The 23,954-nt window shown below is 41.9% G+C and overlaps 1 protein-coding gene across 17 annotated transcripts in view; it reads left to right on the top strand.

The window, feature by feature from the left end:
* Positions 1–23,954, top strand: part of ZNF827 (zinc finger protein 827) — a 102,790-nt gene that overhangs the window by 74,535 nt on the left and 4,301 nt on the right. For 4 of the 17 annotated variants that reach the window (XM_015861125.3, XM_085546449.1, XM_085546440.1 and 1 more), the window contains 5 exons: positions 14,467–14,604; positions 16,133–16,304; positions 17,753–17,919; positions 20,849–21,040; positions 21,137–21,314. In XM_015861125.3, coding sequence (XP_015716611.1) covers positions 14,467–14,604; positions 16,133–16,304; positions 17,753–17,919; positions 20,849–21,040; positions 21,137–21,314 — 847 coding nt within the window. Of the gene's footprint in view, positions 1–1,309; positions 1,387–14,466; positions 14,605–16,132; positions 16,305–17,752; positions 17,920–20,848; positions 21,041–21,136; positions 21,328–22,683; positions 22,835–23,736; positions 23,902–23,954 lie in introns of those variants that run through there. The other 13 variants (XM_085546446.1, XM_085546450.1, XM_085546441.1 and 10 more) reach the window with 11 other exon arrangements.

The following is a 23,954-nucleotide window of genomic DNA, read 5'->3' as shown; positions in this document are numbered from 1 at the left end:
TTTCAGCTCGTGATTCTACAGCATGTAAGAGTGGTTCTTGTTGCAACTTCATAAGTGTATGACCTTTTAATTTGAATCGTACCACTTACTATTGTAGCCATCAAAATTATTTCTTTAATACTCTGAAATTTCTGCATATTTCTGCTTCTTTTTTAATGTAGTGCTGTTTTTTCATGTTGAAGGTACTAAAGAGGATTTTTAAGTATGGTTAGTCCACAGTTGAGTCTATCAGACCTCATGGTAGCAGCCCTTCAGCCTAGTGCTTTCCTTAGTGCAGTCCACTTCTCTATATAGTCAGTTTATTAGGAAATTGCAAGAACAGGAATTTAAGAGGAAGGGCACTTTTTGTAGGGCACTGAGTATACAGGATCCCTGAGGAGTATGAAATAACTAGGAAAGACCTACTAAAAGATGTGTGAAGGCAATGCACTGATTGGGGAACTTACAGGAGGAAACAAAGGCCTGAGATAAAGGTGAAGTAATCCTAATCAGAAGCAGTATCACAGGCAGGACAAGTAGTTAGCATGATTAGTAGAATGAGTAGTTAGCAGCTCTTAAGTCTGGTAACCAAGGAAAAGAAATTTCCCATAGCTCTCAAAAGAGAAGTGGTCCAGCAGAAGTAATGATAACTCCCTGATAAACATTATGCTGAATTGTTAATAACTTGAGAAGGAAATCAAACAATTTCCTGTAGTTTGAAAGTATTGGATAGATTTGGGGAACTATTCTTCTTCCTTCCTAAAGCGTTCTGTACTTTAATAAGCATACAAAGTTAATTGCAGATGTATAGACTTTCCTGGATTGCTGTCACTATCAGTGTCAGTTCACTTTTGTTCAACAATTAAAACTGATATTGAAATAATGCACACATCAAACACAGTTTGCCCCAAAATTAAAGTAGTATCAAAGCCGCAACCAATGCAAAGACACATTCTAAACAATCCAGTAGTTTCAGCCTTTCCCCTTAAGAAGTGCAAAAATGACCTTTTTTGGCTTAGCAAAATGTAGGGAGAAAAAATGAAAATGTTCTTTTCAAATAGTTGCTTTAAAAGGGCATTTTTATCCTTTGTTTTATATGACTGGTTTCTTTTGACAGAAAACAGTTCAGTTTTAAGGCAGACGATGTAGTTCAGTCCAGATCTCTAGACAAATTAGAGACCTGATCTTATGCTGGTGTTCCTGACCCTTAGCCAATCTTTAATGTGTTTTAATAGTTTTCCACTATCTCACTGACTCATTCTGTAAATCAAACCTGCCTTCACGAAATCCAGATAGGTGACATTCATGACATTCACTATTTCTTTTCCAGTGATTCATGAATATTGTCAAAGACTCCAACCATGGATTTGGGGAGTATCTTTTTCTCCACGCCTATCTGCATGTAGTGTAAGAATATTTCATTATTTTCTCTTGTCTCACCAAGAAACTTATGCTCTGCTTCACTTACATTGCCAGTGTGCACCAGTGAAAAAATTGAATCTATAGCTAATAGTCCAGTCACACGCAGTAGTGTTCAAGGGTGGTCAGTCTTTTTCTGTCTCCCTCAAGGTTTTGATTTTGATTTCTGTGGCACTGTTGTCACCCTGGAAAATGTGCTAGGCCTTAGGAGACCGCCAAGTGTACAGGCCCTAAGGACTTATGTAGAAGTGCTTGACAATGAAATGTTGGCATTTAAATTGCCACTGCGTAGCTTTCCAGCTATGCGCCCATGGAGTTAATTAGAACAATTCACACCTTCTTACAGTTGTTTGCTTCCATCTGCAGAAAAGCCTCTAACTTCGTGTTATGGGTAGTCCTCTGTTCACTTTATGACGGCTTTTTTCACAGTCCTAAATGCCAGAATGTTTAAAGGAAAGCTAGGAGTTAAGAGTACAATTACAAGCTGTCAATTTTCTTACGCATTCACAACAGCAGAACCTCTGGACTGTTATTTTTGAGAAGAAACACAGGGTGGTTGGGGTAGGAAGAGACCTCTGGTAATTATCTTATTCAACTCTGTTGCTCAGGGCAGGGTCAGCGGGCTGTTAAGGACCATGTCTCCATCTGCTTTCCACATGTGCAGCCGAACCTCAAGCACTGTATGCGGTTTTGGGCACTACAAGATAAGAAGGACATAAAACTGTGAATACACTGTAGGATCTGAAGGGCAAGTTGTATGAGGAGAAACTGAGGTCTCTTGGTTTGCTCAGAGCAGAGCAGAGGCTGAGGAGAGGCCTCATGGCAGCCTGCAGCTTCTTACAGGGAGCAGAAGGGCAACGCTGAGTTCTGCTCTGGTGACAGCAATAGGATCCAAGGAAATGGTATGGAACTACAGCAGGGTGCAGTCAGGTTGGGGAAAAAGATTCTTCACTGAGAGGGTGGTCGGGCACTCAAACAGGCTCCCCAGGGCAATGGTCACAGCCCCGTGCTGCTGGTGTTCAAGGAACATTGGGACAATGTTCTCAGACATAAGGTTTGAATTTTGGTGGTCCTGTGTGGAACCAGGAGTTGGACTTGATGATCCTTGTGGGTCCCTTCCATCTCAGGATTCTGTGGTTCTTTGTACAGGTAGCTTTTGAATTTCTCCAGGGATGGAGGTTCCACAAGCTCTGTGTGGAGCAACCTGTGCCAGTACGTGACCACTGCAGCACAGTAAAAAAGTGTGGGGCTTTTATTGTTTAAATGGGATTTCCTGTGTTCCAATGTGTACCTTCGCCTCTTCTCCACTGGGAACCTCGGAGAAGAGCCTGGCTTTGTCTTCTCTGTTCCCCTTCATCAAGTTTTTATATGCATTGAAAAGATCCCACCAAGCTATTCCCTCCAAGCTGAATGATCCCGGCTGTCTCAGGCTCTCCATGTATGACACGCTCCTGTCTCTACAGCATAGTGCTACACTTCGGTCTTTTAAGTCTAAATATTTCAAGATCCTGACAGCATTTTCTGGTCCTGTGATGGAGCAGCAATTTTTATTGCCAATGTAGTTGCAGAGGAAGTGTACTTCTACATGAATTGACTTACATAGAGCTCTTTATTTTCCCCCCCTCCCCCCCCCCCCACTTTATTCTATTATTTATGTGTATGATCATTTCATTTGGTTTCAGTTTTGGTCTGAGTTATGAGCTCTGCCTATCCAGGATATTTGGTAACCCCTTCAGTTTCCCGATGATGAGAGTGCCTGACCCTTGTTGGCTTACCGACAGGGTGGAATAATGTAGAGTGGCACTTAATTCACTATGCATGGCTTTCTCCACCAGGCACTCGGTCCTGTTGTTCATTTCCATCTCGGTATTATTGTGAAATGCGATTGCTGAAAGTGGTGCTAGAGGTAGATGCCACGCTGCGGTCATCACTGCCTGCAGAACACAGTGTTAGGTACTCGCTAACCCTTGAAAAATATAGTTCTCTTGGTTTTGAAAAGCAACCATTTAATTTTATTTCTTTTCTGATACCAGTCTGGGGTGATATTCAACCAGGTACTCTTTTATTTGTGTACGTGTATGAATTCATGCAGATACATGGAGATAATAAGAGATCTCCCTCTGGCAAATCCAGACTTTGTGGCAGTGTCATAGATGGTAGGAACATACTTGTGACAGAGTAGCAGATTGATTTGAATGACTAATTGAAGTTTCTGATCCCCAGTGTGCATTTTACTTTGATTCTTCACAATCAGAATATGTCTCTGGGGTACCTGCTGTATGTCTCTCTGTCTTTGCACACTTTAGGAGGATAAGGATTTGTCAGCCACTGTGGCTGCTCTCTGAAGTGTGATAGCAAGAGACAGATAACTGACAGGTTGTAGAAAGTGATTCTAGGAAAGTGAGATAGTTGAACTGCTCAGAAGTGGGCAGTGCTTGGCGTAGTTCCCCAAAGAGAGACAGATTTTGCTTAATTTGTTCAATATAATTCAGTGCTAAACTGTGTGACAGTGGTTCTGGCTCTAGCATGCTTTTATCTATAGCCTCCTGCCTGCTGATTCCCATCATCATCTGCCTGGGTGCAGCCGCCTTTTCCGGTGCACCCAGCTACCTTGAAAACCAGCTCACCTTACAGCCCTTGAGAAGGGAGGTTCCAAATTTGGTTCATTTAATGTAGTCTTAACCAAGCCAGCTGCAACTGGTTACAGAATTACATTTCTCTTTCAGCTTTTTCTGGGTCTGCTGCCAAGCATGTTTCTATCATGTGTTACAGATCTGTGACGCTGTAGCGGTGCCCATCTCCTGAGTAGCCATTGCACTTCTAACAAACAAGCCCCTTTTCAAAACAGAACATATTATTATGCAGAACAGACCATTTCAAATGATCAAATCTCCTCTTGGCTAAAACAGGACAGCTGAAGTATGCAGAATGCACCAATATGTGCGTGTTCAAATTTGTCTTAACAGTTATGAATTATTGGCCATTCCCACAGCAGCTGAGGGCAACGTGATTGGATCCTTCTGAGCAGCACGTGAAACTGCTGGTGAATTGGCCACTCTCTGTCTCAGTACACACACATTAAACAGCAGTGCCTTGTAGGAATTGCCACGGGCACACAGGGCTACTTCTTTTCCTGGTGAAGTCACCATAGAACCTTCAAGATGAAGATAGTTAATTAAAACAGATCCCCCCAAAATTAATTCAGGTTCATGTCTAATGGATATCTTTAAAGGCACTCCTATCTGAAAAGTTGTGATTGTTGTTCTGTTTTGGGTTGTGATAGTTTTTCCCCTCTTACACTGCACAGTCTTTTCATGCAGACAGAAACATTTATTTTCCTTTCATTTCATGTTAGTTTCTCTTGAAGCAGGATGAGCTTCACGGTAAAGGACAGAAAAAAGTGCTTTCACCCAGAACAATCATCTCTGGTTTCATTGAGAGTAATACTAGACCTCATTCACTAAATCCAGGAAAGCAGAAACTCTTAATTTTGTAAGCATCAAATCCAAGGCCAGATGGTCAAAAGGGACCGTTTCATCCTATATGGGAAACAAAACTAAGCATCTGTTTTTCTTTACCCTTTGAATAGGGCGGGGTTTGGCACCTCCTAACATTTTTGGATGTGGTTCCTGAGTCTCTCAGTTATTTGACATCAAGTGTTTGGTTGGTTTGTTTTTGGTTTGGTTTGGTTTTTTTTTGGGGGGGGGGGGGGGGGAGGGGAAGGAGGAGGGCTTGTTTTGCTTTGTGTTTTGGCTTTTTGTTTTTTTTAGTAAACAAAATAGTTGTAGTTACCGGTTGTTTTAAAAAAGATGCATAATGCAAATGGAGGTCAAATTTGAGAAAGGCTCATTGAGCAGCCTCACACATTCAAAACACAGAATAAGAAATATGGGATTTTGCAGTTGAGGACAACACAAGGCTGCCCAGCCAGTTCTTGGGACCTGTGTTTTCTGCAAGGGTGTGTGCTTGCTTTCATGTTACTTAGCTCTTTCATTAATGTAGGTGATAGAATTGTGTTTATTAAACATTGTGGTGACACCGTGCTAGGAGGTGCCGTAAGCGCTGCAGAGGATTAGAAGATTAGAATTAGAGTTCTGCCTTCTCTTGAGGAAATGAAGGAATGGTCTGGAGTACAGTGGTCAATTCAGTGAAGAAAAAATCTGTACTTGAGTGAATGATGAGTGCCACAAAGTGTGGAGAGAGATGAATGGCCAGGCAGTGCAGCTTAAGGGAGAGGTCTGAATTAGTCTTGGTCAAACACCATATGTGGAACTGACAATGTACACACTGCAGAAAGGGCAGTATCCCTCTGAGATGTGGGAAATGTTGTCTGTAAGGCACATGTGATACTTGTAGCTCTGCAGCTGGAGCCCTGAATCCAATTTTGTGCTCTGTAACCCAGGAACAATGTGCAGCACAGCAGTGCTCAGGGGACGGGAAGCCATGAGCTGTGTAAAGACTGAAGGATTTGTGTCTGTTTATTCTGGAGAACAAAAGAGGAGAGACAAGGTAATGGTATTCAAATACATAAAGCTTTCAGAGAAAAGAAATAAATGTTGCCTGTGTTCATGTAAGATACAGAATAATGGGTTACTGAGGAGATTTAAGTTAAAAAGCAAAGTAAAACTTCCTGGCCATGCGGTGACTTTGCACTGCAGCAGCAGTCATGGGAGACTGTGGAACCTCTGTATCATAGGAGAGTTTTCTTAAGTTGGACAAACACTTGTGAGAAACGATAGGTACATTTGGTGTGTGGTGGGTGTGCCTTTGGGTGAGGGAAAGAACAAATGGCTTCCTGAAGTCCCTTCCAGCTCCAATTCTGTGATATAAATTCAGTAGCGAAGCTGTGAGGCTGATTAAATAACCTCAGAATTGATAGATCAGGCTTTTGGCTAATAAATACTCAGCATGCTATGTTTTAGATTCTGTTTGTTTTCCAGAGTCATATGAAGTCTCATATTCTCTTTTGTCTATCTTAATATCAGAATATCTTGTGAAAGTGAGCATCAGCACTGAGCCAGATCGAATATGAATCTTTTCTGAGTACAAACTCAACATGAAATAGGAAGACAGGTTTTAAAATGACTTCTTCAGCTCTGCAAAAGGAATTGGAACATATCATTCCGTGACATTTCTTTCAGTTACCTTTGTACTCTCCATCTTCACCCATCTTATCTTGTGCAAGGTTGTCTTCTACAATATTTGTCTGCCTAAGAGTAAATTAAATAGAAACTCAGTCAATCAGGTATTGGGGTAACTTAGGGAAAAAAGAAAAACAGAAAATTAATTAAAACAAAGCTGAAGAGTAAAGAGTTTTTCTTCTAGAAAATGATTTCAGTCCCTCCCTACTCTAACCTCGTGAGGCCCCATCTGCAGTACTGTGTCCAGGTCTGGGGCTCCCAATGCCAGAAAGACAGGGAGCTGTTGGAGAGGGTCCAGAGGAGGGCCACAAAGATGATCGGAGGGCTGGAGCACCTCACCTATGAAGACAGGCTGAGGGAGCTGGGCCTTGTTCAGCTTGGAGAAGGCTGCAGGGTGACCTCATTGCAGCCTTCTGGTACCTAAAGGGAGCCTACAAACAGAAGGGAAATCGACTCTTCACAAGAGTAAGTAACGGTCAGACGAAGGGAAGTGGCTTTAAGTTGAAGGAGGGAAGATTTAGGTTGGACATCAGGAGGAAGTTCTTCATTATGAGAGTGGTGAGGTGCTGGAACAGGCTGCCCAGAGAGGTTGTGGATGCCCCATCCCTGGAGGTGTTCAAGGCCAGGTTGGACGGGGCCCTGGGCAGCCTGGTCTAGTGTTAGATATGGAGGTTGGTGGCCCTGCATGCAGCAGGAGAGTTGGAGCTTGTTGACCCTTAAGGTCCCTTCCAACCTGAGCCATTCTATGATTCAGTCAGGGTACAGATTTTCCCTCCTGGTTCCTGGGTATTTTGGTCAGTCCAGCTGAGGAAATCACCTCACCACCTGCCCCAGTGCCTGACATGCAAGCCAAGCAGGGGCAGAAGGAATTAAAGACTGGTCTGCAGGTAGATGTGTTTATGATAGGAGTTGTGATAGCAGGGTGGAGGAGCATGTTAAGGGCTTCAAGGAAATGGCAGATGCACTGCTTATCTCTCAGTATGTGCAATAACAGCGGTGGAAATGTTTTCTTTTACAGCAACAACCATGTTCTATAGAGGGTGGCACTTGTCCCCTGGCAGCTTGCTGAAATGAAGCAAGGTGGCTTTTGCAGAATGTTTGCAGTGACTTCCGTCTAGTTTTGAATCTTAATTCTGTCTGGTTTGGAAGAGATACTCAGTTTGTGCTTGGGGCAATATTTTGCATTCCTCCACTGATTTTTCTGGTCACCAGCTCACAGCAAAGGAGAAGAATGTAATCTAAAGGCCAATTTGCCTTTATTTCTATCTGAATTCTAGCTGGAGAGTACTAGTCTTAGGCTCTGCTAAGTGACCTAACTGTGTTATTACTTTCTCTATGGAAGAAATACCCCCACTGCAAACAGAAATTGCATAATGACAAAATAAAAAGAAGAAAAAAAGGAAGGTTTATACAGATACCAGAATGGTCCTAAATGTACATGGCACTCTCTGAGTGATTTTAAAAGGAGTTTCTTAGGAAGCATGTTTTAAACAACTGTAGGAAAGTAGCTCAAAAGGAAGAAACCCATTGGCATTACCAAAACAAATTAATTGTATTCTTTTACAATAGAAGCAAATAATACTTTCAGAAGTTTTCATTGAGTTGTAGCAAACAAACAAACAAAAATTACAAACAGCATAAGTGGATTTGCTAACTGAGAGGCACCTGCTTGGGAGGGGGCTGAATGGGAGCTTGTGAAAATTCACCACAGCAGCTCGTCCAGCTACTACAAAGACAGCAGTTGCAGGGGAGTGCTGTGGTATTATACTGGAATAAGGGGTGGCATGCAAAGGCAGCAGGGAGCACATTAGCGAGTTTTTATCTGACAACAGATTTATTTTTTATTTACAGCAACAATTTATTTTTTATTTACAGTAGCTATTATTTCTAAACAAGCAGAAGTTATTGTGATGGAGCTTTTGCTACTCAGGGGACGGACTGAGCACTCTCTTGGCTGACAATGATGGGATAAACTTTCAGAAACATGTCTGGGGGGGATTTATTGGTACTTCACATCCTTTCTTGCAGTGTCACAGTCTTAAAAACAGACCGTCAGCATTATTTCCTTTATGGTCATGAAGCCAACCTGACTTTTTTCACGGTAATAGCTGTGAATAATAGAGGAAAGAGAACTGGAGCCTGTGCAAGGAGTTGGAGGGACTCTTCCACTGCTTTCTGGTCAGTGATGTTACAGCTCAAGCCTTACTTTGCACGTGACAAGAATGATACCTTACTGTGAATGAAATGAGGTTGCCAGCAAGAAAACCCTATTTATTCTGTATCCTACAGTAAGGCAGTGGGTCATCAAAGTTGGGTAGTGCTGTCCAGTGTAATCCTCAACTTGATGCTGTAGTGAACATTGTTATAAAAATAATTTATTTCCACAAATGGCTGCAAAACTATTGCAACTGCAGCCACCTTCCACAGAATTTGCAAACATAGACTGATTTAAGTTTGGAACTGGAATATTTTTTGTTTTCTTGTTTGTTGTTTTGAGTTTAAAGCAGATAGTTAAAGCAAATCTGAAAGCTTCATAATACAGATGAAGGTTCTTACAAACCCCATCTCTTAGTCACAAGTCCTCTGTTTGTATAAGTGAAGTTAAAATAGCTGTCGATTTGGAAACAAAGGAGGGAAGCAGATTTGTCTTTCGAGGTCACTGAATCAAATGCCCTATCTCTGCCCTGACTCAGGCTTTATTTTTCTCACCCTACGTGTGATGTCTGTTTTGAGCAATGAGCTCAGTATTAGCAGCGAAGTGGGCTTCACTCTTTTCCCATGTCTCTTTACAGAAGCATCTTTAAAATTTGTCAGTTATTTATTTTTAATCTTTTCAAAAAACCTGAGATTGTTATAGCTTCATTGACCTTTTTCTTGATTATTATCTTATCTTGATTGTGTGTTAGCACCACATTTCTGATAAAGAAAATCATTTGGGTTGTATTTTCTTCCATATCAGGGATTTTAAATTATCATAATTTCTCATATCTGGCACACGCTGTGGTGGGGTAGGTTGGTTTCATAGGCGCTTCCTTGTTTGCACTGGGCCCTGCTGCTGGCAGTAGGTGGCTCCAGGCTGGTGCAAGTTCACCCCTGGCCAACCCAGAACACAAGTGAAGGAACTTGAATCCCCTTGTATACCAGGGGTATGCAAGATACTGTCAGTGCCTTGCACTGGTATTGCAGCATTGACTGTTTTTAATAGTGACAGAAAGATGGTTAACAACCCACAAAGAGATCAGGCAAACCAGCTTAGAATTGCAGCTGAAGCTTAGTGTTTAAAAAAGATTTCTTATTTCTTTTTATTTTTCTGGGGAATGCAGAAATGTCTTTATGCCAAAAAGCAGTTGCTTATCATTGACTAATAGTGGATGAATATGCGCACAGTAAGAGATAAATCCCAAAATAAGACCAGACGGGTTGCTTTGTTGCTGGCAGTGACAAATGAAGGCTGCAGGGCCACTGAGGTTCACAGATAACTGGTAAGAAAAACCTTACTCAAGAACTGCGGTATCTGGAAGAATTCTGCTGTTTAACTGACTTACTAGAAATAGAAATTCTGGCTCTACAAATAATGCCTTTGTGAAAGTAAGTTGGGAATTGAGCAAGATACGTAGCATTAGGAGTGTTGCAGTTTCATACAGTCAGTATATTTTTGAGCTCACAAGCCCTTCTCAGGCTTGCAGCAAAGACTCAATTACACATTCCAGAAAAGGAGTTCTCGATTTTTAAATATACCGTGTGCTTGTGAGAGGTGATGGATGAACACCTAAGTGGAAGGCTCCCATGCAATAGAGTGCATCTTTGGTGATGCAGACCGCAGAGTGCAGGAGGACATTATAGTAACATAGATAAATGCAGTGAGAAGAATCTGTAGCCAAATAAATGTTCTTAAAGCAGTGTTTGCATGATTGCCCAACCTGAATACCTTGTTTCTGAATAAATCATTTCTTGAACTTATTTTAGGTGCAACAAAATAGAAATAACCCTAAAAATGGGTTCTTGTGACGTTCATACACAGCTACATACAGTATATTTCCCTCTTGGGTAAAAGCAAGGAGCTTGAAGGATGACAGAGGACAGGCTAGCAGCAATCCATCCACTTTGGGCTGGTAGTACCAAAAGTTATTGGCTGACTGCTAAAATGAACTTCCAAAGTATTCCAGAGACATTTCCCATTTCTTGACAAGTTCTTCTATATGTGTGAACTTGTAGCAGTCACAGTGCTGACTTAGTGACTCTCAACAGTTATTTATGTATTCGGGTCATGCTTTGTACTTGCCTTCACAAACAGCTTCAACCAGATGGGGTATCCTCTCTCAGCATTTCAGCATTTGACGAAAGTCAGGCTAAGGCTTTTCTGAAGGGGTGTTTAATCTCTGTATTGATACTACCAGTTTCAGGAGAAGAAAAACAAGTTCACCACTGAATGTGAGAACTGCAAATGCATATCTGTTCAGAGTTGTGTCTAACAGACAGAAAGGGGCAGGCAGTAGTTCTCGGGCTGGTGGGCTTCATCTGTAAGAAATCAATCTATTTGAAGGAGCAAGTGGAGGGATGGAACTTCTGCAGTCATTGTCTACCTTATCCCCACCTCAGAGTAACATCAGATGGGGACAGTCCCAGCTTTTTCTAACCCTGTCTTGGACGAATGTGAAGCTTTAACATGCGTACTGGTTATCAGGTTCACTTGGGGCTGGTAGGGAAGTGATACCAAGTGACATAAAATGGTAGGAGTGTTGACCATGAAAATGTATTTCACTAAATTTCACTGAGAATTTGGTTTTACATTAAAAAAAAAAAAAAAAAAAAAGCTTTTAAATCATTCATGCAAAACAAAAACTATTTCAAAGTAATTTCATTACTAACCATTAATAAACTTTCCATTACTTTTTAATGATGTGCTGCAGAGTTAGAGGCCTTTCATTTTACTACGCATATTTTGTTTTAAACTCCCAAACCTATATAGCTTATTGCTTGACCATTTCAATATTATTTGGTCATATTTGTTTTTTAACATAAGAACTTTGGAATTTGCTGAATGCTTAAAGCAGAAATCTTACATTGTTTTTTGTGTATTTTGTTTTGTTTTTTTAGTATAGGGATGTCTTAGTGAAAGTTGGGTTTCTGTGGGACATGTCTCGTAATGGTGATATATTATTTAGCATTAGTTGGTCTCAGTCCGCCTTCCTCCTGGCCACTGAACGACCCGCTGTGTGAGGCATTATTTAAAGATAATGATGCAGAGTGGCTTGCTAAAGCGCACTGGGATACACAGAGAACAGTGCGCATAATACAGTGTTATGGTCTTGGAGTCACTGGACCATTCCCAGCCCTAATTAGAGGCAGAGCCCAATGGTTGACTGTGGATGCTGACTCACCTGATTCCTCAGGTCACTGTGAAGGTCAGTTACTGGGTAGGTTCTGGGAAAGATTCCTGGACTACTGCAGGGATGCAGAGCTTCAGTTCCCCAGCCGCAGACGGAGCTTTCAGGAGGCTGAGGCATGCGGAAGGAGGTTTCCCACAAAGTGCTGAGGCTCCTGTGATACCAGAGATCAGCTCTGTTTTCCTGTGACCAACCTGCTGAATAGAGAAAGCATTGGCTATAGAGAGAAGGTTCAGTATAAAAGGTAAGAAGTGCTGTGGTTATGACTGTAGGAATAAATCTTTAAAGTAAACAGAAACACTTTCTGAACACGTACCATATCCTCTTTATTGTCAGTGAAAAGTACACAGCACCTTTGCAAGGGACTAGCATTCCCCAGCTTGAGATAACCAGAAAGTTGGTGTTTTTCCAACTTCCTATGAGTTTCCCAGAACTGATAGCTATAAATCCACAACAGGGAAGAGGATATTTCTCTTTCTCGAGAGATAAAAGAGGGCTGATGACTAATGCTGAAATGAATTGTTAAGAGACATATTTACGTCTAATTGTGCCGACTTGTTTGGTATGTGTCCCAATTAATTCATTTTTGTTGTGAGCACATTGAAGCAACCTGCACCCTTGTGACCTTCTATTATAATTATTACCATATTCCTCTCTTGAAGCGCTGTTTTGATTATGTACTCAAGAAGCTCTGCTAAAATAACTGTAACATTAGGACAGAGTCAGATTTTTCCACTGTTTTGAACTCGAGGACAGTAACAAAAAGAATTATTCTTTATTGAAGATTTTAAAGGTTAAGGTCACAGTCCCTTTGGGGAGGGTATTCTTTTTTTTTCTTAATTTCACAAAAATGACTATTTTGGAGAGGCAGGACTTGTTTCCCTACTAGAAATTCTGTAAGAAAAAATGTGCTGTTGGACCTCAGATGTGCCTCATGATTCCTCTCTTGAATACTGTACACAGGAGCTGAAAGGGGGCTGGAAAATACAACTGTCCCTAAACTTGTTGAGAATGGAATGGAATCTTTGCCCTAAGTGAGGCTTTGTTTTTATTGTTGTTTAAATTAATTACAGTATTTGGCAACTGTTTACATAAATCACAATAGAGCCAGCTGGGTGCCTGTTTGTCAGCAGGACTCTTCCAGACATGCCTGCCAGATCTGCAGCGGTAGGTGATGCTGCCTGTGCAGGTTGGGTCCTTAATCCTTGGTGTTGCACTGGATGAAGGTTCTGCTGTTTTGTGCCTGACTCCAGGATAGCAACTTAAGCTCAGTAAGATATTTTGCATCTCCTGTCCTCAGTTCCTCATCCGTTGTTCACCTGATCACACCAGCCAGATGCTTTTCTTCCATCACACTCACCAGAGGAAGTAGTTTTGAGCAGTGGTGCCGCTGGTGGTGTGAGATTAGAGAAGGGTGCTCTGTGTGTTTCATCTTCCTTTCTAGTGTAAACAGGAGGACTTCTAGCAAAAGGAAGTCCTAAGCCAACCTTCCCACTCCTTCTGTCCTACATTGACTGTTGTATTTAGGAAGCTGCTGAAAGCCCTTGGGTTTTGTGTCACTGATCTGCAGTGGTCCCTTTCTTCAGGCGCAACAGGACACGGACAGAAAGTATTTCTTTCCATAAGGTTTGCTGACACTCTTTCTCATATAGGTCTGAGTAGTATCACTGTTGTCCTCCATCTACGCTGGTTTTTTGCTCCCTTCTGTCCAGATGCTTTTACCACCTTCTTGAAACATTGTGTATACTTTTTCTTCATCCTCATCCCCAGTCTTTTCCTCTCTGCGTCCTTATGGGGTGTCTTTATGACTATGTTTTATGCTGTGTGGATTATCTTCTTTGTGCAGCAGACTCTCTCTGTTCTTGGAACAACTAGGAACACCTCTATAAAGATAACATTTCTCAAAAGGTCTTAGTTTTTCAATGGACAGCCCTCAGGGCTGCTGTGGATTTTGATGCCTGAGGACAGAAGTTACTGGTTAGAGTTTACCCCAGGTGCCACCCACTTACTGGCATGCTGTGCCCTCTTCATTTAACTTCATTCTGAGCAATCTTCTACTCTCCTTCAGCGGAAATCTGCTCATCTAGCAGTAGTTTCTATGTCAGTAGAAAATAAAAGGTTTGGAGGTCTTCTTTCGGTCCTGAATAATAATCCAGTGTAAAATTAACCACCATCTCAGACTGGGTCTTCATGAACTGGGTGAAGGTGGCTGAGTGAACAAGCCAGAGACAAAAACAAAATTAGAGTTGAAAGCTTTGCTCTGCTCGTTTTTGAGTTTCTCACTGTACATAATGTGGTTGAACTCTGACTGTTTCTGGCTGGTAAGTGTTGTGCTTTGCAGTATATATGGAAGATGACGTATGAAAGATTTACTTCCTTTCCATCATTAGGAAGGTTTCCTTTTTTCATGAACTCCTGTCAGATCAGCATGCAGCCAAGGTGCTGTGTTTTATATCATACCTGCACAACTATGCTGAGTGAAATCTAAGTCTTCTGAGTTGTTAAAATACAGCTTTCTGTTTGTGTGTGTTTTGGCATAGAAGCAGAAAAGCTGGGGCTGGAGGCAGGAAACGGACTGCCGTCGTGGAAATTCAATGACCAGCTCTTTCCCTGTGAAGTGTGTGGAAAAGTGTTTGGTCGACAGCAGACTTTGTCCCGACATCTCTCGCTGCACACAGGTAAGCCCATGCCTTGTTGTTATTCTTCAGCGCTGAGGAAATCCTAGTGATCGTCATCGCTTATTTAAGATGGATGGGGAGAAGATAAGCAGAAAAGTGTGTGTAGAAGGAGCTCCGCTTCGCTTCTTGCTAGAGCACAGCCAAGACCAGAAACAGGCCAGAATGCCACAGCAGAGGTGCTCGGGGACTTGGCTAACATTTCTGTACAGCCAACTTGTAATTAATCTTTACAAAACGTGCAAGTTCCAGTTTGTCCAGGTTCCTGCAGATTGACCCATAGGTAGCAGCTGTTTAACCAAATCTGCTAGCACAGTTCTGAAGGAAAGATACAGCCTTTCTCACATTCACTTGGTGAGCTTCTCAGATGTTATCGAACAACAGAAGATGTGGCTTTGATGTTTCAGATACAGTGAAACTGACGGGATTTAATACCGTCATTCACCTTTGCTCTTATTATTTACTATTTTTAAGAGGAACTGTTCAAGTTTGTACCAGCTTCCTTAAAGCCAGTGATTCAAATCAGCTGAGACGAGTAGAGTTTTTACATGGAAGATGTGTTTTGTCAGCCAGCTGAGATGTAGTGCATGAAATAAGATTTGAAAACAAGGATTTCTAATGCAGGGCTGAAAAATATTGTTGGTATAATGCCAGTATATGTTCTGTCACTTTGTACAGCCGTGCTGGAAAGGTTCAGATGCTCTTGTTCCTTGGCTTTGTGGGCTTTTCTTAATCCAGAGCTGCTCTATTGAATTTCTTCCCCCCAACACTTGTTGTATTATGTTTCAAATTTAGAGCAGCAGCACTTCAAAGGAGAAGGTTGTAAAAGCTGATGTAATGTTTGGTTGTTTTATTAATCAGCTCTTCACAAAATGAAGCCTGGCATGTGCAAAGAAACTGCTGCCAGGACTTAGAAATGTTAAATTTGAAATGAAATCATTTTTACTTTAAAAGTTGTGAAGCACTGAAACTCGTGTTTAATTTCTTTTAATCATTCTTTGAGTGTTTTGGGGTTTTTTGTTAGCTCGTGTTCAGAGCTGGCCTAATGATGCAGCATTCTCTTTCATCCCTGCCCACCCTCAGATCTTAATACAAAAACCATCAGCTCTGCAAGTGATCATATGGGCGGCCTCAAGAATAAGTGGACCCAAAATTCAAATAAAAAGATGTTGGTAAAGGAAGTAGTTGCAGATTATTGACCTGTTTCTATACTGGCTCTGCTGCAGCTCTCAGAGCAGCAATTACCCCAGTTTTCCAGTTTATAAAGTTTTATAATATCTGACTACAAATGGCAGACCATGTTAAAAACACAGCCCTAAACTCCTGCCAAATGAGGGTGGTTGGTGGGTTTTTTTTTCATTGTAATTGCTGTGAACTTCTATAATTTCCCAAACTGTCTAGCTTCCAAAGTACCTTATTCAGGAAGTTGCTCAGAGAAACTCAGAGGAACGCATACTTGCTTATGGGAAGCTTTAACAACGGTTTGCTTCAAAATGAAGCGTACATGGCTGGTTTTCTGTTTCTTTCTCAGAAGAGAGAAAATACAAATGCCACTTGTGCCCCTACGCTGCTAAGTGCCGTGCTAATCTGAACCAGCACCTGACCGTCCATTCTGTGAAGCTGGTGAGTACAGACACTGAGGACATTGTCAGCGCTGTCACTTCTGAAGGCAGTGATGGGAAGAAGCACCCTTACTATTACAGGTGAGGACCTAGGCAAGAGCTGTGCACCAGACATTGGAATTTGTCTTAGCTGCCTGCGTAGGCTGTGTTACAGGACCTCTCTTCTGGTGTTCCACAATAGAACTGCACTGAATGTATTGGCCTTGCCCATATGTATCTGACTTTGAGCTAAACAGCAAAACCAGCTGGCTGCCTCGTGCTGTTTGGCTTGAATAGTCATTGGGAAGGACAGAGTTCTTTGGCACGTGTGGTTTTGTTGTTGATGCTGTTTTTTTAGTGGTTCTGTGAGGCATATGGACTCCTAGAAGCCTCTCTAACTTTCAGTTTAAGTTTTGCACTTGGGAACTTCCCACTGTTCATGTAGATTCATGTCAAATCTAAAGCACTGTTAGCTCTATTGTTTTCAACCAAATATAGGCAATCGAAGAGTAACGTATTAAAATAATTATGATCTCCACACAGACATTTTCCCATTTGCCAGAGGTATACACATTGCAACCAGTACTGTGAAAAAAGACTTTTAGGGGAATGAGCCAGAAAAACTGAAAGGAATTGCCCAGATGAAATGGGTATTTGGGCATTCTCCTCGTTGTGTGCAGTGCTGTGTGTTCTGCCAACTGTGCTATGCACCCTAGTGGCCAAGCAGAGTACAAAACTGCTCTCAGTTTCAGTCAGAGAGCTTCGAGTAGATTTAATTACAAAATTATGTCAGTAAAAAAAATACTAATCCTCCTGGATTAGGTTATCCAGTCCATCTCCCTGGGGAAGCAAAGTAGTCCCCCTGGAGTATAAGTCTTTTAAAATGTTCTTAGCTTGATTTAAATCTTGATGGCCCAAACGAAACAAGAGGAGGACTGCACAGAAAGTTGAAGGGTCCCCTCCATTGCTTCTCAATTTCACTCTGTTTATGCAGTGGCTGTGAAATCTGGCTCCCTGTTAATTATTTGCATGGCCGATGACTGCTGTTTTCCAGTCAAGCATAAGAAATGTTTGAACCCATTTTTACTTCCTTACACTGAAACTGCCAGGCAGTTTTGCACAAGATCTCAGTTAGGCATGGGAACCATTCCAGGGCTTGAAAATAACTCCTGGAGTGTGCAGCACACTTTCCGTTTGTCAGTGTATCAGCCATACTAAACGTCTTGGCAAAGCTGCGGTGCCTCTTATTGCCCAAAGGAATCAGCGAGGTGATGTGCAGCATCTGGAATCTGTAGTTTTTAATTAACTTTATGATTATCTAGCATCATTATAGCATGTACAAGATTGTTGCATTGTGCCTGCCCTTAATCACATTGGCATGGCCATCAGTTCAAAAGCAATTCAGCAGACAAAGAATTTTCCAATGAACATTCAGCAGTGAGGAAGAGAACTGTGCATTGAGGGGTCTTTGGTGAAGGGAAGGATAATACGCTTCTGTTTGTACTTCATTTTTTAATGCTTCTTACTCTTAAATTCCCCTCTGCTTGCAGCTGTCATGTGTGTGGGTTTGAGACGGAGATGAATGTCCAGTTTGTCAGTCATATGTCCCTCCATGTGGATAAGGAGCAGTGGATGTTCTCGATTTGCTGCACAGCGTGTGATTTTGTCACCATGGAAGAGGCAGATATGAAGGCTCATGTCAACAGCAAGCACACAGGTGATGATCCTCATCTCCCAGCTGCACTGATCTCTCTCTTCCCTGCTTTTTAGGTGCAACCTTCACACTTCTCATAAGCACTCTCTTTACTTTCACTGAAATGCTTGCTAATTAAGGCCTGATCTCTCAAAGCTGAAGTGAAGCCAGGCAAATAGCCTGCTAGCACAGATCAGTTTTCAAGCGTAGAGGACAAGTGAAGGGCTACTTCACCTTCCTTTCCCATGTCCCTCAAATCTCCTCCCTTGCTAAAGTTAACATACATTGTTTTTCTGACTGATTAACTGTTTCATCAAAATCCTCATTTGACCAAGTGATGGTAAGGCAACTTTGAATGCTAGCTGTGCATATCTGGATTTAAGGCCACACAATATATGGAGCTTTGCTCTCGATGTGTTTGGAGTTTCCTGTTGATGTTTCTTTGATGCTGTGACTCAGAAATACTTTAAATGTAACTTTATATTCAGTACCAGAACAAGTCCTGTGTCTTCTCCCTGGTCCTGTTCTTAGTCACTCAATAGCCAAAGATAAGAGCAACAGCAGTTTTTTTCAAACAAGCTCCATATGCTGAGTCCAGCTAGTGAAGCCTGGCATAATTTAAGGAGAAGAAAATTAGAATGCTTTCAGTTGATTTCTATAACACCAAGCAGAGGAATTTTGCTGTCACAAACTACTATAATTGCGTTGACAATACTGAAGCTGAACTGCATCCAGCACAATTTTCCCATTATTAAATTGCTCTTCGTGTGTTACCAAGTGTAAAACTGGGAAGATAGGTAGGGGGGAAAGAGAGAAAGGACAGGAGAATGTTTGTGCTTACAAATGCAGAAGTTAAATTATCAGAATGCCCTCACAGATTTCTGTGCCAGTGTAGCTTTCAGCACTACAGCTCTGCTCCCATCTCCTTGCACTCACACTGTCTTTACCCAGTTTTTTCATCCATCCCTACACGTAGATGGAGAAATGCCATCCATAACCATGTGAGAAGTTTGCATCAGGACTCAAAAAAGAGCCGTGCTTGAATGTATCTTCCTGTTGTTGCTAAAATATTGGAGGTGCTGCTTGTCTTTTAGTTATCTGTTCTTCATTCACCCTGTCAAATTGAGCTATTCAGCAGGAGATCCCGCCAAATGCTTACACATACATCATGTACCGGGGGAAAAGGCAGAATGGGTTTTCTGGGTCACATGCCTCCATTCCCTACCCTGTGAGGTTACCAAGTCATAAAAGGCCTGTTTGTAAGGCTCTTAGCAAATGTCTTCAGCCAAGTAGAATTGCTTCGGACCATCCCAACAGATAGATAGCTGCAGATTTCCTGGTATTAAGGATGAAGTACTTTTTAAAAGTTGCCAGCATGTGTCCTACTAATAATCGGGACTCATACACATTCTTTTCTGCTAGAACTTCCTTCAGTCTGAATCCATCAGCCCACCTCTCTCCACCTTTTGCCTCCCCTCCCACAGTATTTATTCCCTTTCTGTATTTCTGGAGAACAACCCTTTCCCATCTAAACACTCATTGAGCCTTTTCCTACATGAAATACTCTTCTCAAAGTACCAATCCTTCAGTGTGTGTTCATATTAGATCCCCATTCTTGACATACACCATGTGGTATATTTAGTTGGAATAAGTGGTGGTGGCAAAGTAAAACAGCGGCAGCTACTGGGAATAACTCACCCAGTAATATTCTGTGATCATATTTGCCTTCCTTGGAGACTTTAACATGCTGATAGCTCATATCCATCCTGTGTTCTGCTCAACCTTTTTTTATTTTGTTTTCCTTGACTGTTTCCAACTCAAGCACTCCTCATTCGTAGCAAAAAATTCTTGTTACTGGCCCTCCGGGTCATAACCTTGTAGTCTGTACTATTAAATTTCATTCCATTTTTATTACTCTAGTCCCCAAGGTCAGTGAGTCTTTCTGTATGATATCCCAGTCATCCTTCCTATTGACAGCATGGGTCATCAGATTTCATTAGCACGTTCCTACATTTTTTTCTAGACTTAAAGGTGCCACTCACAAGTTTTTAGTGAGGTACATAGTGCTGATTGCAGAGGCCTCAATCGGAGGATCTACTTTATCACATAGATAATATGACATTTTAGTAAAGTCTGTTTTTAACGCAGCCCTGAATGAAGCGTGACATAGATGATAGGAGGAAATAATTTGCCCATCTTGACTTTTTGGCTCACAGCGGAGTATACCAGATTAGGCTTATATGAGAACTCTCACTCTTGCTCATTTCTAATGTGTGATGCTATTTAGGATTCGAACTTCATACATTTATTGCACACATAATGCTGGAGTGCTACAGCTTTAGATCCAGTTAAATATGTTTTGTTTTGATGTTTTTTTCTATTTAATTTTGAATGAGAGTTCCTAGCAACAACAGATCCATCTCAAGACCAAGCTGTTATTTCTTACACTCATTATTGAGGCTGTGTCCTCAGTACACAGTGCGATTTTTCTCCTTCACCCTTCCTCTCAGAGCTACCCAATGGACAGACAGACATTAGCAGAAAGGTGGTGGAAGTTTAGTTTGTAACGCTAATAAGCAATGCCATCAACAGCACCCCAACCTCCAGTTGTGAAAACTTCACTTTCTTCCTCAGTGACAAGTTGTTGATTGAATCATAATTACTGTGTGCTTGGGATTTGGTTTTGGCCTGATAATGTGATAGAATTGCATGCTTCCTTTCACTGCCATTACAGACAGGATACCTTCTAGGATATACTACTATAAACACTTACTTACAAAATGGAAGGATGTGAAATTGCGATGCTTCCTTAATCGACTAGTTGATTTGAGACATGTTTATAAGTAAGTTTGAATTAAGTGCAAATGACACTCATCCTGAAGTTTAAAGCAGGATGACTGCAATTGCATCCAGTCTGCTGTACTAGCTATTGCTCCTAATTCCAATTTTTCAGCTGAGGAGAGGAAGACACCCAGTGAATCTAACAGTCCATCTTCATCTTCACTGTCAGCACTCAGTGACTCTGCTAACAGCAAAGAAGATGCAGATATATCTCCAAAAAACAAGGGTTCAAACAACTTGCTGGTCATTTCTGTAGTGCCTGGTGCTCAGACCTCACTGAATACTGAAGAGAAGTCAGAGAAAGGTAAAAACCCAATTGAACAAATACAAACTGTCACCTTCTATGCAGTAGATCTGGCCACAGTATCAGGATTGCTTTTTCCTTCTTTTCGTTTTTCAGGCTTTGAATGCGTTTTCTGTAACTTTGTCTGCAAAACAAAAAATATGTTTGAGCGCCATCTGCAAATCCACCTGATCACACGGATGTTTGAGTGTGATGTGTGCCACAAGTTCATGAAGACACCCGAGCAATTATTGGAGCACAAGAAATGCCACACTGTCCCCACTGGTGGGCTCAAGTAAGGAAAGCAAGTACACAAACTTTTACTGTGTTAAGCACCTCTAATATTGTGGGGACAGGACAAAAGGAAATCAGCTAGAAAGGATTAGTAAAATGTCTGAGAATCCAGATTTGGGGCTTCTTTTATTTAGATAATAGAAGTCCAGTCCTTTAGAGTTGCCTTAACATGGGTTTGCACCATTACAGTAAATAGTAGTGTATGTAGTTTCCCTTATAGATCTTAACAAAGTATGGCCTCTCTGACTTGACATAGGAAAGTACTTGATGGTTCCTAAGAGAATGAGGCAGTACAGCATGGAGGTGCTGCCCAACTAAGAGGCATTTTGAAGGCATTAGAGCAAACTCCTTTGCACCATGGGCATGCACCACATTCTCTGTTCCGCACCTAGCTCAAAGAATCTAAATCCTGTCCAATCTGTGCAACTAAGTATGGAGTCAGCTTCTCAAATCAGACCTCTCAATGGCTTTGTAATCCTTGTAGATTCTAATGCAAAGTCAGCCCTCCTCAGCAACTAACCATTTCAATCCTTTACTGCCTTTCTTTGCATGCTTGGAATAATCACTATAAATTGATGCGTAACAAGCAGTACGCTCTTTTAAGAAAAAAAAAAACAAACAACCTCTGTCTTTGGCTCAGGTGCTGTCCTTTAAGATCTGTTTGTACAGAGCAATGTTTCTAGTGAGCGACTGTGCCCTTATGTCAAAGTTGGATCCCTAAGGGGAGGGGTGATTTTTGGGGCCATATGCTTGCTCCCTGTGTGCAGGCAATGCAATGTTATGCAAGATGTATGCCCCTGGTCTCCATTTGTTCCAGCTGCTGCAGGAAAAAAGGCTGGAGCCACTTCAAGCCTAGCACAGGCCTCTCTGCTTGCATTGCTCTTGCTAAACAAACTAATGTTTTCAGTGCACCATAACTGGCAGGTAACTAGCGCACCACATTTAACGTTACCAGGAGTAGCTCTATCAGTTTGCACTGTGGTTTGTGAAAGCTGGTTCTGTTTGCCAGGCCGTGTCTTGTTCTGCAGCTCTGTAGTTTCCCAAATTTGAATCTGTGATCAATTGAGATACGATGACTGAATCTGGGAATAAGACCAGGCTAGGAAACAAGTAGTGTGCCAGAACGATGGGATGTCGGTCTTGGATGCACAGGCCAGTGATCTCATGTGCTCTGGATTTAAGCTGCACAGAATCTATTCTATTTACTGAGGAAAAACCATGACCTATGACTCAGACCTTCCTGACAGAATGGGCTTCTCATCTTCTCATAAGTTCTTCTTCTCATAAGTTATTCCTGCCCGACTCGAGTAATAATGAGGTACCTTCAAAGCTGCATCTAAGAAAAAGCTCTGACTTTTTTTTTTTTTAAGGCATCCAGAAGAGCCTGAAGAGATCTAAGTAAATTGTATTTTTCTGTCTCCTGTTTGCTGTGGGGGAAGAGAAAAAACAAACAAACATGATTTCTCCAGTTCCAGATCAAAATCTGAGATTCTGATCCAGAGAGCACCCAGCTCAGGAGAGGTATGTGCGCATAGACGGCTGAGTTCTCTGTTGCAGTAGAGCTAACCACTTCAGCAGCCTCAGTGCCAGGTTCCCTCTCTGGATCAGAGTACTTGATGCTGCATCAGGAAAAGTGTCTGGATATTTTACTTCTGTTTGATTGTTCTCCTGTATTATTCACTGCACTCAAAACTCTCTCCTCAACTGTTAGCAAGATAAAGTAGAACAGTTGTAGTCAGTGAAAACAAAGTGAGAGGATATCTGCTTAGGATATCTGCTTATTACCTTAAGTAATAGAGCATAGTTGGCAGAGCTGCTAAATGGTGAATGCAGATCGGCAGGCAAGGGATACATCTGTAAGACAACAGCCTGATGCATTTAGTTGTGTCTCTTTACCTAGACTTGCTCTTCTAGCTCACAAGCTAGAGCTGGAAGCCAATATGCTTTGTTCTGGGTGGGTAGCTGTCTTCACCAACTTCCTCTAAGCCACATCGAGCAGAATCTGGTGTGTTTTAGTCTTGATGGTGTCCAGGCTTGGTCAGCTCAGCCTTCCTTCCCAGCTTTCAAGGCTCCCTCCTCCAACCTTCTTGAGCCCTTCCTGGTCCAGGAACTAGGGGTGAGGCCCTTTACCACATCCACCCTGGTCCGGAACCTTCTGCTGTGAGAAAGCAGAGCCCACATCCTGTTCCCACATTGGAACAATTCCTACAGTGGCAGAGGTGTCTGTAGGCAAGCATTGCCGAGCACAGACTAGCTCATCTCCCAGCAATGGGAATCCCTACAAATCATCTTAATAAGCCAACTTTCAGCTGTTTCTAGCCGGATACCCAGCAAGCTTATTGTTCACAGTCACATAAAAGGAATTTCCTAAGCTTTTGCTGTACATACGGTATTACAAGTTTATTCCATCTTTACTTAAACAGCTGCTTTCATACTCATCTGTAAACACTCTCTTTAAACCACTTCTGAACGGAGAACATGGCAAAAGTGACTCTGTGCAAACACTAGGAATGTCGTTACCCAAAGTACCTGTGAATCAGTCACCCACTGCACAACCTGGCCTGCTTTGCAGAACCTGCCCCACAAAGGTAAGCCAGAAGATTAAGGGGATGCTCCTTTGATGCCTTCCTAGGGATGAGAC

The sequence above is a fragment of the Coturnix japonica genome, chromosome 4 (genome assembly GCF_054131305.1).
Source record: "Coturnix japonica strain WE chromosome 4, WE-NBRP24, whole genome shotgun sequence".
NCBI lineage: Eukaryota > Metazoa > Chordata > Aves > Galliformes > Phasianidae > Coturnix > Coturnix japonica.
Note: the sequence above shows the minus strand (reverse complement) of the source record. Positions and strands in the feature narration are given on the sequence as shown.